Source organism: Pararge aegeria, chromosome 4, assembly GCF_905163445.1.
Source record: "Pararge aegeria chromosome 4, ilParAegt1.1, whole genome shotgun sequence".
Taxonomy (NCBI): Eukaryota; Metazoa; Arthropoda; class Insecta; order Lepidoptera; family Nymphalidae; genus Pararge; species Pararge aegeria.
Window position 1 is genome coordinate 8,498,182 of NC_053183.1, and position 17,595 is coordinate 8,515,776.

Here is a 17,595-nt window from a genome sequence, read left to right on the forward strand (position 1 = left end):
TACAAAAATAAAGATTTCAAGAGTTGCGATTCGATTACTATTTATAAGGTTGCTATGCAAAAGCAACCATATAAAGCTCATAATAACAAAGGCGCTGATGCTTAAGTACCAGGAGAACTCCTCAGCAATGAACGTACTGTAATATTCCTATATATACACCACATCAGGTAAAGCAATATTTTGTAAAAGGTACTGAACAATTACCATTTGAGTACCCAGATTATTACAAAAACAACCCTCTAAATAGGGTTAAAAGATTAGAAAGAAAACCGAAAATATAATAAAAAGTAAAGAGTAAAAAATAAATATTTCCTACAACATTTTGAAGTCAGTGCCAAGAAAGCATAAAAATTACTACATACTTTGTGAACTGTTCGGTATAGTAGCTAGGTTGGTACCTAGTCATTTTTAAATGGGAATTTTACAAGAGGGACCCATAACGACTACGTTGTGTATAAAGGCATGTTATTTTATACATTGCTAACCGTAACTGCATCATAACAAAAGGCTTTGTTTCTCTATAACTTGATTAATTGCATGAACCATCTCTTTCTTTGTAACGTTGTGTACCCAATAATTATAGCCTTGCAAGATAAAGTTAAGTATTTAAGTCTTAAAAAAGGAATCTTTAGAGTTCTAATAAGAATTACGTTTAGTTCCAAAACATTAACCAATGTATGTATATAGCTCGTAATCCATATAACTTTTACAGAGGAGAATAATACCAGGAATTGTATCAGGGAGCTTTTAGACACAAAGAAAACGGCAAGTCCAAAAGTTACGGATGAGACCTAGTAATAACGTTTAATATTAAGGCCTTAAGTATTTTTCTCATACTTAAGGCCTGAATAAAAAACGTTGTAAAGCAGGTAAATTTATACAAAACTAGTTGCTTTCTCACAGCTGTTTTTTACTATACTGTATTCGACATTAGAAAGAAGCAGTTAAAGAATAAGCATTATGGAAAAGTAAAAATACTTTACAATGCAAAGTTTGTTAAAGGTGGTTTAAGACTTGCAGAAATCTATACAAATCCTTATAAATATTACGAACCGATAATGGAAGTTAACAAAAAAACAAAACGTACGCCATTGACCAAGTTTAAGAACGATAAAACATGCAAGTTAAAAAACAATCTTTCAATAAAAGTAAGAGAAATTGGTCCTCATTTCTTTTAAACAAAAATATATATTTTTTATGTTAAAACAAGAGCGGGATTAACGGAAAGCATTGAACCCATTACGCGTTATTTATGAGGACATAAAGGGCGAAGTTTAATAAGTGGGATTTGAGCGGGGACCAGCGAGAATCGTATAGGAATTGCTGACGTTCCTGTGAACCTTTTATGAGAAATAAATCAACAAATTGAAATTTCATCCTATAGCTTTTGCTCGTATGTACTGCCCACTATTAGCGTGTACTAGTATCGGTATTCTCTAACTTGCATATCTGTACATAAATTACTTTAGTTATAAGTATTACGGCAGTGAAACTTCTTTAAAATCATCATTGTGGTTTGAAACTCGTTAAAATGAAAATAAATACATATAAAGAAATAAATACGTAAAAGTATAGGAAAGAAAGAGATTTTATCTACACATTACACATTTTGTTTCCTATTTTTGTTACCATGGAAACTGAATAATATGTAGATATAGACACAAACAAAAAAAGAAAATGTATAGGAGAGAATGAGATAGAATACATTACACATTTTGTTCTCCATTTTAGTTGTTACGGAAACTGAATAATATGCAATATTTCATATTGGCCGGCCAATTGGCGCAGCGGGCAGCGACCATGCTTTCTAAATCCAAGGCCGTGGGTTCGATTCCCACAACTGGAAAAAGTTTGTGTGATGAACATGAATGTTTTGCAGTGCCCGGGTCATCTTAGACTCTTCGCGGAGACCCGCTACTAATGTTATTGATTAATTTAATAGTTGTAACTCACTTTTGCATTCATAATATTTTTTTGCATTCATAATAAAATACCAAATTTCATCAATTTTGCTTTATAATCAAAGTTCAATAAGATACCTAACTTCATCAAATCCGTTGAGCCAATTTAGCATTAGGTATTAACATAATTGCGCTTTAAATCTATCCCACAGGAATTCTGCATTTTTCCAAGGTAAAAAGTAGTCCATTTTACTCGTTACTTTAGTCCGTTCTACTTCCGCAAATTACGTTAATCTTTTGTACCTACTGCTATGTAAAAAAGAGGCAAGCAGAAAAACCAAAAATTCAACTATTGAATTAGAAAAACTAGAGCTAAATCGTTTCTCTCATGATGTAAAACAAGAAATGAGCTATGGCGCGTCCTCTAAAATAAATAGAAGCGCGGCGCTAGGAAATACTGTCATAATAAAGCTTCTTTATGGCATAGGGAAGCAAACAAAGACCTACCGCAAAAGAGAAAAGAACCGCAAACAGAGCAAAATAATGTGTACCGGGTTTTATACGGAGGAAACTATTCAACTGACTCAACAAATTTTTCGTTTTATTTACATCGTATTTTTTTTTAATGAGTTCAAAGCCGAACCTTATGAAGCAAGAGCGTAAGGATATTTATTTTGTAAAACTATAATTATAAATTATGATATAGGTGATAGCCTAGTGATTAACACTACAGCCTACCTTTCGGTGGTACCGAGTTCGATCCGCGACTCGCGCATCTAACTCCTCGGAATTATGCGTTTTTAATATCAGTAACTAAAATATCACTTCTTGAACGGTGCAGAAAAATCTCAAGGTTTTCAATAATATTCTCAAAAGCGTGTCGAAGTCTACCAATCCCTTGGATCCTATCACCTCTGAGAAAAGCGCTGACAACGACGTTTTGTTCAAGAATATCTCCTATTAATACTTATAGAAGAACGATACAAAGCTGTCATAAAAAAAGAGAGACAGTCATAACTTAAGCTGTTTTTAGATCAAATGTGGACATCTGGTGTGGCAGCAAAAAGCTGACCTTCCTATTTTGTATAAAACAATAACTTGACAGTGAGCGTATACATACGAAAAAACATATTTAATCAATAAAATTGACACCTTCATACGCACACACGTACATATTTGTTCATAAACTGGAATGTTATTCGAACTGACGCACTTTTCATAAGCGGTGTCTTAAACCCTTTCTATAACTAACCCAATATGTGTCTATACACAGCACACTTCAGTTGGTTTGTTGATAGAGCAGATCTGCTTTGAACGCTCGTAAACATAAACAAATGTGACGTAGCTAACGAGTAGCGTGGTGACCGCGTTTGCACCACCCAAACATTTACTTAATGCTTCACGATAGGTATATATGCAGGCTTCATTTTTGAAATTTTCAGTTATAGTTCTATAGTATATTTGTCACATCAATGTCGAACGAACAGTGTAGAGCGCTACGCAGGGCGGTGTCAGTCCAAGCGAATATTGCACGCAGACTTGCCCGGTGTATAGAATTGTAAAGTACATACTGTTCATAATTCTTTCTAAAATAATAAATGCGAAAGTACGTTTGTTTGTCCTTCCTTCACGCCCTAACTCATTTTATGTAACATAGGCTTCTTTTTATCCCACACAAACAAATGATTGGTAAAAAACCGCAAGTTTTTTTTAACTGATACTAAAATAATGGTGTTAAATATGTTGTCTGATAAATAAATAAATGTTTACATTTTATCAATGAAATATCTGCCTTGGAAACCTCAAGTGGTTATCTAGTTAGTGGACCTGCCCAGTTTCTAAACTGGATTAGTATTACTGGAAAAATTTACTATTTAAACAATTAAACGTAAACGAAACACGCATTAAAAATAACCGCGGAAAGCGCTTCAAAGAAGAAAAGACATGCTAAATCAATAGAACTTTGAAAAATTGTTGTCAAAATAGATCGACGTAAATCGCTCCCATCTATGTCCCATCATAAACAGATGTGACACGGACGACTGGCTATGTTGGTTTAACGCAAACATTTGCCTAAAGCTTCACGTCATACATATTTTAACGTCGAAAATGCCAAATCTGCAGAATTTTAGAGCGTCGCACAGCATATCATGCATCAAAAATCAGTAACAAATAAAAGTGTTGAATGCATAGCTAATCTAGGTATACAAAATCTATGCATCTAATCTATTTAAACGAGCAAATCTTAAATATATCTATAGTTTAAATCTGTATCTTGGCCCTAACGATTTGGATAGTAGTTTATAAATTGATTAGGTTTTGCTTCTCCTCATATAGGTTTCTTATTGCTAGAGTACTTTTTTTTTATAAAATGTGATTTTACGCAATAAAAACTTTTCTTTAAAACACCGTCCCTAAAATCTCTAAGGCTACATTGGGGTAAAAATTTAGTTTGGTTCACGTTTTCCTTTTCATATTTGTGTTATGTATAACTAAATACGTTAATTATCCTATAAAACTCGATTTTATAATACTAAAATGATAAGATTTTCATAGAATAAAAAAACATAACAGACATTTTAACTTACAAGGCATTAATACTATGCCTCATAGCATAGGATCTCAAATTAAATTAAAGTTTGGTGATAATAATAATTGCAATAAACTATTTTTAAATTAAAAAAAACCGACTTCAACATACGCCCAGGAACTACAGAGAAAAAAAATTGTTGATTTTTTAATAACAGCTCAACCGATTTCGATAAAATTTAAATGGGACCATCTGGAAAGTATGCCCTTTAAAACCTAAAATAATTTTACAAATCGGTTCGGGCGTCTTCGAGTATAATCGGGTAACATACCTAATTAAAAAAAAAGATTCGGCCGAATTGAGAACCTTTTTGAAATCGGTTAAAAAGGGATTATAAGTCATATTAGGGAAAACAAAAAGAAGATGAAACTAATACTATTTTCAATACATTTTATGAATATAGATAGGTATATTAATAATACCTACACCTTATCATAATATTGTTATTGAGTTTAAAACACTCAATTTGTTATTAAGCACCATCAACAAATATTTACACAGCAGTTGACGTAACTGGATTTATAAGAAAAAAAACCAAAAACCAAAGAAGCACGTGCGTGTCTCGACCTTTGACCAGCAAAAACTCCGAGAGCTCTAGAGCAAAACTCAAGTATCGTTACACGTTAACACCCCATTAGCTGCTTCATGTTCAGCTGTCAGCTTAGGATTACCAAAAACTAAGTTATGATTATTGGGATTAATTTTACCATCTGCTACTTCATCATCATCATCATCGTAATTGTCCCACTGTCAGAGACTCTCTAATGAGGAGAGGACAGAGAAAGAGAAATATAGAAATAAGACTCACCATTATCTAATATTTAACGAAGAGATTTAATAATAATCTCTTTTATAATAATACTAGCGGTTGCCCGCGACTTCGTCTGCGTTTGATTTTGTTTTTAAAGTATTCAGTATCGCTAAGTCTTAAATTAGGGGTTTGCTGTCCGCTGATGAATTATATCCTCTATCTCCAACCACATTCATCAGATCTACACAAAGTTTGGGCAAAATTAAACACATATTATAACCTCTATAGTACAAAAATAATTATTTAAATCGGTTATATTTTGTCGGAATTATGGTGTAAAACCGTTAAACATTTTCATCCCCTCTCCCAAAGGAACCGAGCTTAATGTCGAGATAAAAAGTATCCTATATTACTTCTAACACTTCCAAGAATATGTGTACAAGGTTTAATGAGGATCGGTTAAGAAGTTTTTGCGTGAAAGCGTAACAAACAAACTTACATTGGCATTTATAGTATTAGTAGGCATAGGGATGTTTATTATAATAATAACCAGAACGCACAGTTTAACGTGCGTTTCGAAGCACAAAAGTAAAATAAAACCAAACGCACTATAAAGATATATAGGTACACCCTTCCAGTTCTATCGGTTATGTGCTGTTAACATCTTTGTTATATCCATTTAAATAGGTCAATGTTTACTTTTTACTTGAAGCTAATTAGTTGTATTTTTAAACAATGAAGGCAATATTTTTTCCCGCGTAGGTAATTTATCAACAGAATTAATGTAACGACATAATTTTTAAGTACGTTTGACGCGTACTGTGGATACAAGCCTCAAAACGTGAATAACTTATTATATATAACTTGCAGACCAGTGTAACTTACCTACCTACCGGAAAACACGAATAAAATGAAATTTTCTAAAAATGAATCCTAGCTAGATCGATTTATCACCCCCGAAACCCCATGTTTACTAAATATTATGAAAATTGTTGGAGCCGATTCCGAGATTCCAATTAAATATATACAAGAATTGCTCGTTTAAAGATATAAGATTAGTCAATGACTGTATTAAGATGAGACAAATCCCAATAATATTAAAACCATGGCAACATTACTTCTACCTAATCTGGCCCCTTACCGATAATTGGTTTTTCAAAACATCGCCCCACGTAACTTGAACCTTATCTCGCCTTATCGCCTGCGAGAGGAAACATGGCATTATATATAAATACGTACCCACTACTTTTTCATAAAAAATAAACGTTTAATTTTATTGCTGCATTTATTTTGTTTTGACAGCCGATTGGCGCTGCGGGCAGCGATCCTGCTTTCTAAGTCCAGTCCAAGGTTATGGGTTCGTTTCCCACAACTGTAAAAATGGTGTTTGTCTGTATTTTATAAGGATTTATGTATATTATTCATAAATAATAGTTTAAAAAAAACTAAAAAACAAGCTTTTTATAGAAAACCGAACTAAGAAATAGAAAATAAATTTTAATAAATTTAAATTAAGAATAGTGTTAAAAATAGAAAATAAATATAAATTAATAATAGTAAATTTATTTTATCGTAATAAAAGGGTGGGAGGAAGCTAGGAGGGTTCCAAACGCGCCCTGGTCTAAGAAGAGCCTACAACCATCCACCTTCTCACAGTCTAGTTAATGTTGAGCTATGAAGTAAGAGCAATTCATACCCAAGCTTTTTTACCATACATGTAATCCTTAATATTATAATAGGATTTTTCTATAAGCTTAAAACCATATCTTATGGCATTTGGGAGGACAGTAGGGTTTTGACTCACTTTTCTTGTTCACTTTCTAGACGCATGTAGGAGTGCTATAAAATTAAATTAAATTTTTGGTTTAACTTGTGCACGTATTTAAAAAAAGTTTTTTTTTTATTATATATCGCACTGTTATATTGAACAAAAGATTGATGAATTTACTCGATAGCTAATGATTGGTATATACTGGCTATCAATGACTGCAAATAGGTTCTATAAATAAGAATGTAAGGTATAAATGTGGTGGTGTCAAAAAGGGCCATTAAACTTTCGCTTCGTCATTCGAAAAACACATTAAGCAGTTATCGGCCCCGTTATTAAGAATTAAATAGGTGGAACATTATTGTATATAAACCTGTATCGGTTTTTAAAGGCTAAATCCCCTCTATACATGTATATAGGTGTTGTAGGCTTGTAAGTCATAATGTTTTTGTGCAAAGAAAGCAAAAGCTAGTTAAATGATTGTAAATGAATTTATAATTTTTATTTATTGTATACTCTTTATTTGTACACCACTATAAAGTTAGGGAAATAAAAGAATAGAAATACAAAGATAGCCGTCGATCTCTGCCTGGCAACCTTAGGATTAGGACAACATGAGCGAGAAAGGTCAGGTGGTGTAAAATTAAATTGCAATCCCAAAACAATTATTATCTGAAACTTGATTAAGAAATAATACATATTTTAAATTAAAATAAAATAACGTAGGTAGTTTTCATAACAAGTTTGAGTGACTTGAAATCAAATTAACGTAGATATTGTGCAATATGTGCTTATTGTTGTTTTAATATTATCTAGGTCAATAATCAATTTATTTTACTATCGTCTGAGACCCTATTTGAACATTAAAGTAAACACAGCTTATAATGGCTGTAACGGCGTAGCAAAATAAGCAAAGGTCTCTTCATACATACCTACCTTACTAAAAAAGATCCGTTAAAAATAGCTCAGACTTTCTGATGAACAACATGAATGTTTTTAGTGTCTGGGTATTTATGAGTATATTATAACTGAAAAAAGAATATTAATTCATAACATGTAAAAACAAACACACGGAAATCATTTGCATCTCATACTAATATTGAGGGATCAGGGATGCACAAAACTTGATTGTACAGTTATGTAACCGCATTTTTTATAACGGTAGGGTATTCACATAGCACATCAATACAATCAAGATAAAATAACTTGAGCTTTATCATAAAAGATATGGTTATTTACCCACCATCCATTTATTTATTATATATATAATAATAACAATAATTAAACAAGCAGGCCTCACTAACAAAGGGCAAGAAGTAAAACAGCGACTAGACAAAATAAAACAAAAATAAAAAATCTAATCTTCAATATTCTACACATTTAAGAATTTATTTATTAAAATTCCATTGTAAGCTTAAGAGTTAATAATAGGAGCGTGAATACTGCCGACTGACAGAAAGACAGACAAACATTTTAATAACTTACCTACTTGAGTTAAATTAAAAGCTAAACTTCTCAATATTGATCCAATAAATTATGCTTTAGAGGGTAACAAACAAATATCTATATAATTATTACTTCAAATTACATTAATTTTTTGTAAAACCCGCGGAAGCGTTTATTTTTAGAGCCCAAAAATACAAGGCTGTTTCCAGTAGGGAACTAATATTATGTATGCCAGAATATACGTAATCATGTCTACCCATTTTCTCGTCTTATAGAAACAGAACGCAAAAATTGTAGACATAATTATCCCGAGGTGCATATCTTAGCTCTAGAGGATGCTAGCTAACTTATACAATATCGTCAAGATCGGTTTTGCTGCTAAGTTCTGGTGCCTGGTGGTGTTCGGGAATAAAAACGATCCTAGTTCTGCTCCAGGATGTAAGTTATTACATATTTGCCCAATTTAATCGCGATCTGTTCATTTGCGGACCCGAATATAGGTTACAGATAAAAAGGACAGATTCGTGTAGACAAACCAAACGACGTTTAAAAAAAATGTCATTGCAAAAACCAAGAGCTGATTTCCGTCAAAACCTTTCTTGACTACGACGCACAACCCTAGAGAAATTTACCTTTCTAATTCCAAGTTTCTAGATTTAAAATTAAAATTACATTATATTTCGTGTTGGTCTGTATTTTTTACTTACATATAATATGTTACCAAGGAATTACTAGCTATATAACTTTGACATTAATAGTCGAGTAAAAGATCAATAACAGAATAATAAAGTTAATATCTTCAATAAGAATTAGCTGACGTTTGCCATCAGCTAATTTCATAGTAGGTATTGGCCGAAAAATATAAGTCCGAAATATCATTCCAAACATCTGACCGTGATTCCATTAAGGTCCCACAGTAATGAAATTTAATTATGGTCACTTAAGGCGAATTTAGAGACACCTTAGTGAACATCATTCAGTATTAATTAATTAAAATGAAGAAGTAGGAATTGACCGATCCAAGACAAAATTTGTACTACTTTTTATTGAAAAACATTGATATTACAACAAACTTTAATAAGTGATATCTGCATATTGTCTGATAAAAGTACAGAATACTTCAGACCGGAACACAGCAACAATGCAACAAGCGGCAGAAATAATAAATCGTACTTCCCCGAACAAGCGCTGTAACAAAAATCTACTATTACTAAAACGCGGGCAAGAAGAGCGACAAGAAGGCGAACAAGAAATTGAAAAAATGATGAACATGTATAATGCGAGCCTATTAAGTGTGTATGTGACCAGCAGTGAGAGTGCGTACACGATGAGTACACTTGTGTGCGAATAAATTTATTTGAGCATTCGCCTTAAGGTTTGTGTGGTATTTAAGTCCCAGTCGGGCCGGTTCCCTTAGATGGTGTATCCCGGTAAGGAAAGTAGACCCATTGTGAGCGACGACGGTTGTTCACCCACAAGAACTCATGGAATTCTAATGGAAAATGGCCCACACGTTTGGGATTGCTCTCACTTTTATAAAGCGTTTAGGGTTAGGGTTTTATTTTGGCAACGAATAAACTAAGACTGGGGTCTATAGAGCGTACCTTCTTATACTCGACAGTCGCTCAGACTCGAATTATGATACAGTTAAAACGAGATAAAGTCGCGTTTTTACCCTAACTTTTACTAAGCATATTTAAAATAAGCTTACTCAACCTAAGTAGGTATAGTCTCCAAAGCTTTGTAATTTGAATAAGGTACAAACGCGATTAAACCTACTATTTACATACATTATTATATTACATATATTCCTGGTGTTACCTGGATATAACTTCTGTGCAAAGCTTAACCGAAAATAGTATATTTTACAGGACGTTTAAAATTTTTCCGTAATACCTTACTTGCAATATAAATAAAAATTCTAAATTCATACATGATTTAATGTCTTAGGCTCACAATAAAATGAGCAGTTGCTCTATTCTTCTTCAATAAGTAAGTTTTATGTAAGGACTATATACTAAGATAGGCGCGAGTAGGTAACGGATGCTTGCACTGCGTTGTGTAACTAGGGCCTTCTAATTATCTAGCGATTGTAAAAAAATTACAAAGTCCTTACACCCGTATTTACAAAACATCAATCAAGAAAGTCCCTTAACTTGTATCTTTTGTATTAAAATACGAACCACTCCTTGACAAATTATTCTTCCTAAGCACAAAGGTCGTGAGACGTTCATTGAAGCGGGGAAAATGACAGACAATGGCTTGTTAGTCTTTTGTCGTGAGCTTTGGGATGCCACGTGACATCCGTGTTGTCTGCGTATTGCGTAATCAGGGAAGCGTTGACCGGCACTCGGGAGTCAAGAGGGTGAACTATAGACTGTAACGTTGCAGGAGGAAAGAAGTTTTGATATAAATCTTACCCGGCTAAGTTTGCTGTGGACTTCTTACACAATTGCGCGTTTAAAACCAGCCCGATTTAAGTTGACAAATTCGAAAAAACCACGCGTTAAAAATGCCAAAAACTCAGATTTGACTTATTAATTAACAATTCATTTGAGATCCCTAAAATAAGGATTATAATAATTCACTGAGACTTATTACTGCATCGTAGACTGTGAAGTCTCATCTGAATGAACTAGCGTGGCGGACTAAGGTCTTAACCCCTTCTCGTTTAGAAGGAGACCCGTGCCATGTAGTAGGCTGGTAATGGGTCGATGGATGATGATGATGATCATGATGAAGATGATATCTCTCTATCGCATCTGAAACGATAACCTATACGCGAATGACTCTCTCTTTTGGTCTTAGATTGTACTAAAGTTATGTATGTAAAAATTTTAAATTCGAAATGAGCAAAATTGGGCTAAGTTGGTCTGGAGGTGTGACTAGACTGAACAAAGTGCGACACGAGCAGGTCCGCGCTAGTTTCAAAGTCGCGCCTATATCATGTGATGCGAAGAAACGATGAATATGTTGTAAAAAAAGCATTGTAAGTACCAGAACATAAGAGAAGTAGAGGATGACATCCGGCAACTTGGTGGACGAACCAGCTTGACGAAACTTTTATTGGAAGCGGAATAGCCCGACCAGACAACCTAGGACAGATTATCTTGGCGTCAGAAAATTAGGATAGCCGACCCCAACTGAAGTGGGATAGAGCTAGGAAGACGAAGAAGAACTAAGTATGTAAAATGTTCCCAATGGATGCATTAAATCTGAATAATAATTATAATATTCTACTACGGGTCGCGATGTCCTGATTAGACTCACAGAATTTACCAAATATTGTGTGCTTTTGAGTTTCTCTATAGGTAAATAAAGTGTCAAACCCACCAGTCCGGAATTGTTAAATTGGCGTTGTCCGCAACTTTGCGACGTAGAGCGCGTTCGTCGCTTTGTCGATCGCGGTTATAAACTGTCTTTTAGGGCTCAGACGAACGATAACTTGAACCGTCATCGTCATTACATCAGGTCAACCCTATGTTGCAATATTGATGTGGTATTTACGCGGTGGCACTGCGGCTTTCTACATAGAAAAAGCTATGTTACGCCACACAATGCAGTGCACCGCAGCGCATGTACGACAGACTTACACATGACTTACTTGTGCATATTCGCTAATTGTCTTTGCCCCATGTGATACTTAATAATCTTTAAAGCCCGCATCCTTTTTCTTATAAGATAACGAGCCTGTAAATTTATGTAAATAATCTTGCGCGCATCGATTGAAAGTTTTACTTTACAAACATAGATCATGAGTAAACCCCCTAATGACGGCATCTCGGCACCTCGCCAATAGAGGGCGCTAGACAAAAATAGAATGCCGTTCCCAATCCGCGCAGATAAGTGTTATAAGTTAACTAATGCGACAAATAATTTTGATTAACTTGGATTGTCTTGTTGACTGTCTATTACCAAAAATTATATAATATCAGACCAGGACGCGTTTGGAACCCAAGTAGCTTTAGTTTTATGTTTACGAATATAGTTATCGCCATCATCTAACTACTGTGTACACATTTCTCATATAATGTATGCATCAAAAGTGCCATCTATGGGCCTACTTGAATAAAGCTATTTTTGACTTTGACTTTACCCTAAACAACTAAACTTAGGACTGTGGTTGTAAGTGAGAAATCCCGGCCTCGATCCCAGAAATTTGCTCTGGTCGGTTTCGGCCGTGGCTAGTTACAACACTACAGAAAAAGACGTGCCACTAAGCGATTCAGCGTTTCGGTATGATGTGGCGTCTAATCCGGGAATGGGTATGAGTTTAATAGAACTGCTATTTCCCTAACAAGCTAGCCCGTTAGCATCTTAAACTGCATCATCACTCACCATAAGGTTAGATTGCAGTCAAGTGCTAACTATAGCGGAAAAAGAAAAAATGGGAGATAAGTTTATAAAAGCAACATTAGTTTCACACTGCTTTGAGTTGAAAAATGTATAATTTAAAAAATCGCGTAAGAATAGGCCCAGGAGTTTCAGGAATCACAGTCTTGGGCCAATTGTACAAACAATGGCAGATCGCGTCGTGTCGGACTTAATATAAACCCCCTTTGTTACAGATATGTATCTATTATATAAAAAAGCGCCTAAGGATGCGTACTTTATTTTTTCTTTACACTTAGATGATAAGTTCGTACCAAATAAATAAAAATCTACACTGAAGAAATACCTAATGCTATTTCGTCTGTATCGGTCGAACAAAGTTGCGCCATACACACGGGCACCCTAAAAATTTAGGAATGAGATACTTAATCCATACCATACTAATATTATAATTTGTTATGTTTTGTTTGTTTGTCCTGGCTTAGCAATAAATACCCTTAGCGCCCTAACTAAGCAAACCATTGATTTAATATATTACTATCAAGAGAATAATCAAGTTGATTTTCAGCATAGAGTTAGAGTTAGTCGACGGAACATTGGATACTTTGTATCACTGGAAAACAACTGCTAGAAAATCATCACCATCGTAATATCATCCCATTACTGTCCCACTACGGGGCACGGGTCTCCTTCCGCAATGAGGAGGGTTTAGGCCGTTGCCCACCACGCCCAGTGCAGATTGCTGGTCATCTGAGAACTCTCAGGCATGCCGGTTTTCCTCCAGCGTTAAAAGAAGAAGATATTTTAATTGCTTAAAAACGCACATAACTTAGTAAACTCGGCCTCCGAAAGCGAAACCGAAGTCCTAAACACTAAGCTATCGCCACTTTGTGTGTGTTTAACACACAAAAACACACACACTTATACACGTAATAAATTGTATGTTGATAATGTAAACTTCCTAACATGTATTCTCTCTTTTTGGTTTTTTTTTTTTTTTCTCTAATCTCGATGCACATATGGGACAGACACAGACAGACACTGGATATCCTAGTTTGGGGGTCCAGGGTAATTTTAGAAAAAACATTGTACTTTTAAGCAAATAAAAACTTTTTATTATTATTATTACTTAGCTTATCTTATTATTTACTAGCACCAGATAGTAAATACCTAGATAATAATAGATCCGTGGGGTCCGGAGGCACGAGCTCTTTTCAAAGAATTATCGAAAAGAGTTATCGAGTCTACCGGTGATCCTAGAGCGGGCAGTTACCTTGGCCAACAAATTAGTTTGGCCATCCAAAGGGGCAATGCTGCAAGCATCTTAGGAAGGTGCCTCGCTACGGTGGTTTCGAAGACGTTTTAGATTTTAATTAATTTTAAATAGTTTATTTTAGGTTATACATATTTATAAAACAAATATTTTAAAGAATAAATAAATTAATTAGTAATGAATCAAATTTAAAATAATTAAATTATTAGATAGCTATACGTGATTTGTAAATGATTATAATCGCTGTCCTATGTCATTCAATTACAGTTACAACAGGCAACAATGGTGGGCATTTCCGATGTTCTGTTCCGAACGCTCAATTAACACTTTACGAAGTCTTAATTCGGTAACGTTAAAAGAGGAATAAAATTAGTTGCGGCTCATTGTTCTTAATAGGATTTAAACTCGGCACACCGAATAGATTGTAAATGAGTCCCATATTTCAAGAGAGCAAGCTGTGCAAGATTCCGTCCATATCTAAATAAACTTATTACAAATGCGAAAGTGTGTTGTTTGTTTTTTTATGACATATTTTTGGGCCCACCATGACTGACATATTCTAGGAAATTATATCAAGATCTGTAATCTCCTTAAAAGTTTGTTCGTATGTGGTGGATGTACGTAGAATACTTTTCGTACCGGTAAAAGTAATGTTCCCGCGGGCTCGAAAACAAATGCGAATAAAATGGTGGCCAATAGCTAGCTTTTTCCACTGTCAAAATAATAGAATATAGGTACGTATGATACTAAATTATACAATTGTATTTGTAGATTCATCGTAAGATTTGCATATAAAACAATGTCGATTTAACCATTCAATTTATTTTTCTATATCGATGATATCCTACTTTAATAAATTAAACATTGTGTAAAAAGATAAAGCCCACCTGTATTAATAAATAAAGTTTTATTGTTAATGACTATTAAAGTAATACAGTTAAGCACCTACTTTTCTCGCACGTGGTGTAATCACGCATGAAAAACTTTGATAAATATGTACTTTATAGTCAATTTCTTCTGAGGATAATGAGGAGAAGTAGATAAGATAGACCGTATGCACAATATTGAATAAGTATCATATAAGAATTTAAATATGCAGCTTGTTAAACTTAGCCATAAGTTAACGTGGCATTGAGATATTGCGTTGCGCTCTATTTTAATAATGGTAAGTTGACTTCAAAGTCTCGATCACACTATTTTTGTTCCACCTTACATACCTACATATTATGTTATTTATTTTATGAGGCGCATTCTAACAGTTGAATAATAATTTGTTATTGGCATTGGCTTGTATGATAATTATCCTTACCATATCTTTAAAAAATTAACTTAATTGTTTAATCTTTGCTTTACGAAGCAGCTTCTTGATCTTTAATTACGCTCTAAGTTTGGGAATTGGCAATTCTGGAACTTTCAAAGCGTTAAAACATATTTAAAATATTGCATAGTGCGACATCTACAATACACTTTGAAACTGTTAGTAAAGAGTGCCGCTACGTGTTTCTAGGTGGCGTTACTTAGGCGGCGTCTACTAGTTGTATTTTAAATGTTTATAATTAATTTCAATTTTGAAAAATAATTGTTTATATTAAAATGATTAAAAAACTGCTTACCTATTTGCTGTTAAAGTAGTCATTTCGACGTTGTTTCCGCAAGCTGTCAGTATCTCATCGCTGCTGCCACCTGTTATTCGTTGCACGGAGCTCAAAGCGACGTCTTCGGTTGCACTCTTTCCAGCGTTCGATACATTGCCGCTAGATGGCGCTGTTCTCTGTTTCGAAGCTTGTTTATGTCGACTCAGTGCGAAAAAGAGCGCCAAGACAGCTTTTAGTTTAGCGTCCCGAATATCAACCGCTGTCACTTGTTCCAATCCTTGCACTTTTTGTGCGTGTAGGAAGTCCAAACAACACTGGACGTTTTCCAACTGGAAAGAAAAGAAAAAAAATATTTACTACTTACATAAGTGATTCTCACGAAAGTCTAGTTGGATCTCTAGTTGCAAATTCAATTGATTGCACTTTTTAAACAGGCAACATTGACCTAAGTCGGTAACTGGACGGGTTACTGACATTAAAATTTCGAATTTTGTAAATTGCGCTGTGTAGATTTTCCTGGATTATAACCAACTTAACTGTTGCTCGCGACTTCGCTCGCGATTTTTTTTTTAAACTACCACGGAACAATTAATTTTCCGGGGCTCAAAAGTATCTATATTTCTCCAGTAGGCGAGCTACCTCGGCGCAAAGTTTTTTCAACATTGCTAGTGCTGTTACGCCCTAGGTACATAATTGTTACTTATGAACGTAGTTTATTTTTACCATCCCGATGTGGAACGATTAGTACCTAAGTATGTATCAAGCTTAATGTTCTGTGTATACAGTTTTTGGCCTGCCTCGGGAGTCCTCCGTGAACGTGCTAACCTCTAAACCAATGGGGCACTTGATTGAGATGCAACACCGATAAACAGCTAAAGTGTCAACACGCTTTTATTTATTCCCCTTGGATCGTTTAGGCGACAGGCTCATTGTGTACTAACCTCGGCGAGAATGCGTGCGCGCATTATAATCGCATGCAACACATTAGCAATCGTAATACGTGCGATTCACGTCAAACGTTTTGCCGAATTACTTTCCATTTTAGCAGCGCAAGAATTTTATTTATAATTGCCTCGTCGGACAACACGTGCAGCTATGAATCCCAAGGAATAGGAAACATAATTCCCTCGAAAGAATTATTAAGGTATTGTTTATTTCTGTCTACAATTAATTAAGTGTATCTTACAGTTCGGAGGGCACTTCGAGGGCACCAGTTATTATCACCGACAATTCATAATGATCGTTAATATTCGCAAACCCGCATTGAAGCAGCGTGAAGAGTCTATAATCTAAAATACTATCTTCTAAGAGAGAGGTGGCCCGTGCGTAATGCGTAAACTCTTTTTAATGAAAAAAGAATAATTACAATTGGTTAACATTTGATGGAGATATGGAGTTATAAAAATCAAGTTGAAATGCTCGTTTTGGAAGGCGGTTGAAAAGGGAACACAGTTTTTTCATTGTACAAGACGTCACCAATGTTTGTGTTGGCAGCTGTTGAACAATACCAAAGGTTTCTTTTGTATGGCCCTGTGTATATCTTCATGAATGGGACGGCAATTGTTATTTTTTTCTTTATGTGCGCTCATTTTGGTGTGGCTTATTTGGTTTCTTTCCTTAAAATTTACTATGTTTGAGAATAAAACCGCATTAATATCAACACTTGTAGGGCTGTCGAGAAACCAAATTTAGGTATTTTTTTTTAAAGAAAAACGCTTATTTTTTTATTACTTAGGACAAGACCAGAGTGCAAAGTTTGAGATTTTCAACTTACGTTAACTTATTCGATCGCGTGAACTACGACTTAAATGGGACCTATGGAAACAGCGCCATCTAGTGACACGGTTTCCCAGTATTGTCACTATGGCGCTTTTTCTATACCATACAAATCTTAGTTAACTTTCACGTTATAGAATTAGTAAACTTAGTTGGAAAATCT

At 34.6% G+C, this 17,595-nt stretch overlaps 1 protein-coding gene across 3 annotated transcripts in view; it reads right to left on the reverse strand.

The window, feature by feature from the left end:
- Positions 1–17,595, reverse strand: part of LOC120623362 (protein sickie) — a 205,557-nt gene that overhangs the window by 127,411 nt on the left and 60,551 nt on the right. For all 3 annotated transcript variants that reach the window (XM_039889340.1, XM_039889342.1, XM_039889339.1), the window contains exon 3: positions 15,675–15,985. In XM_039889340.1, the coding sequence (XP_039745274.1) occupies positions 15,675–15,985 (311 nt within the window). The remainder of the gene's footprint in view (positions 1–15,674; positions 15,986–17,595) is intronic.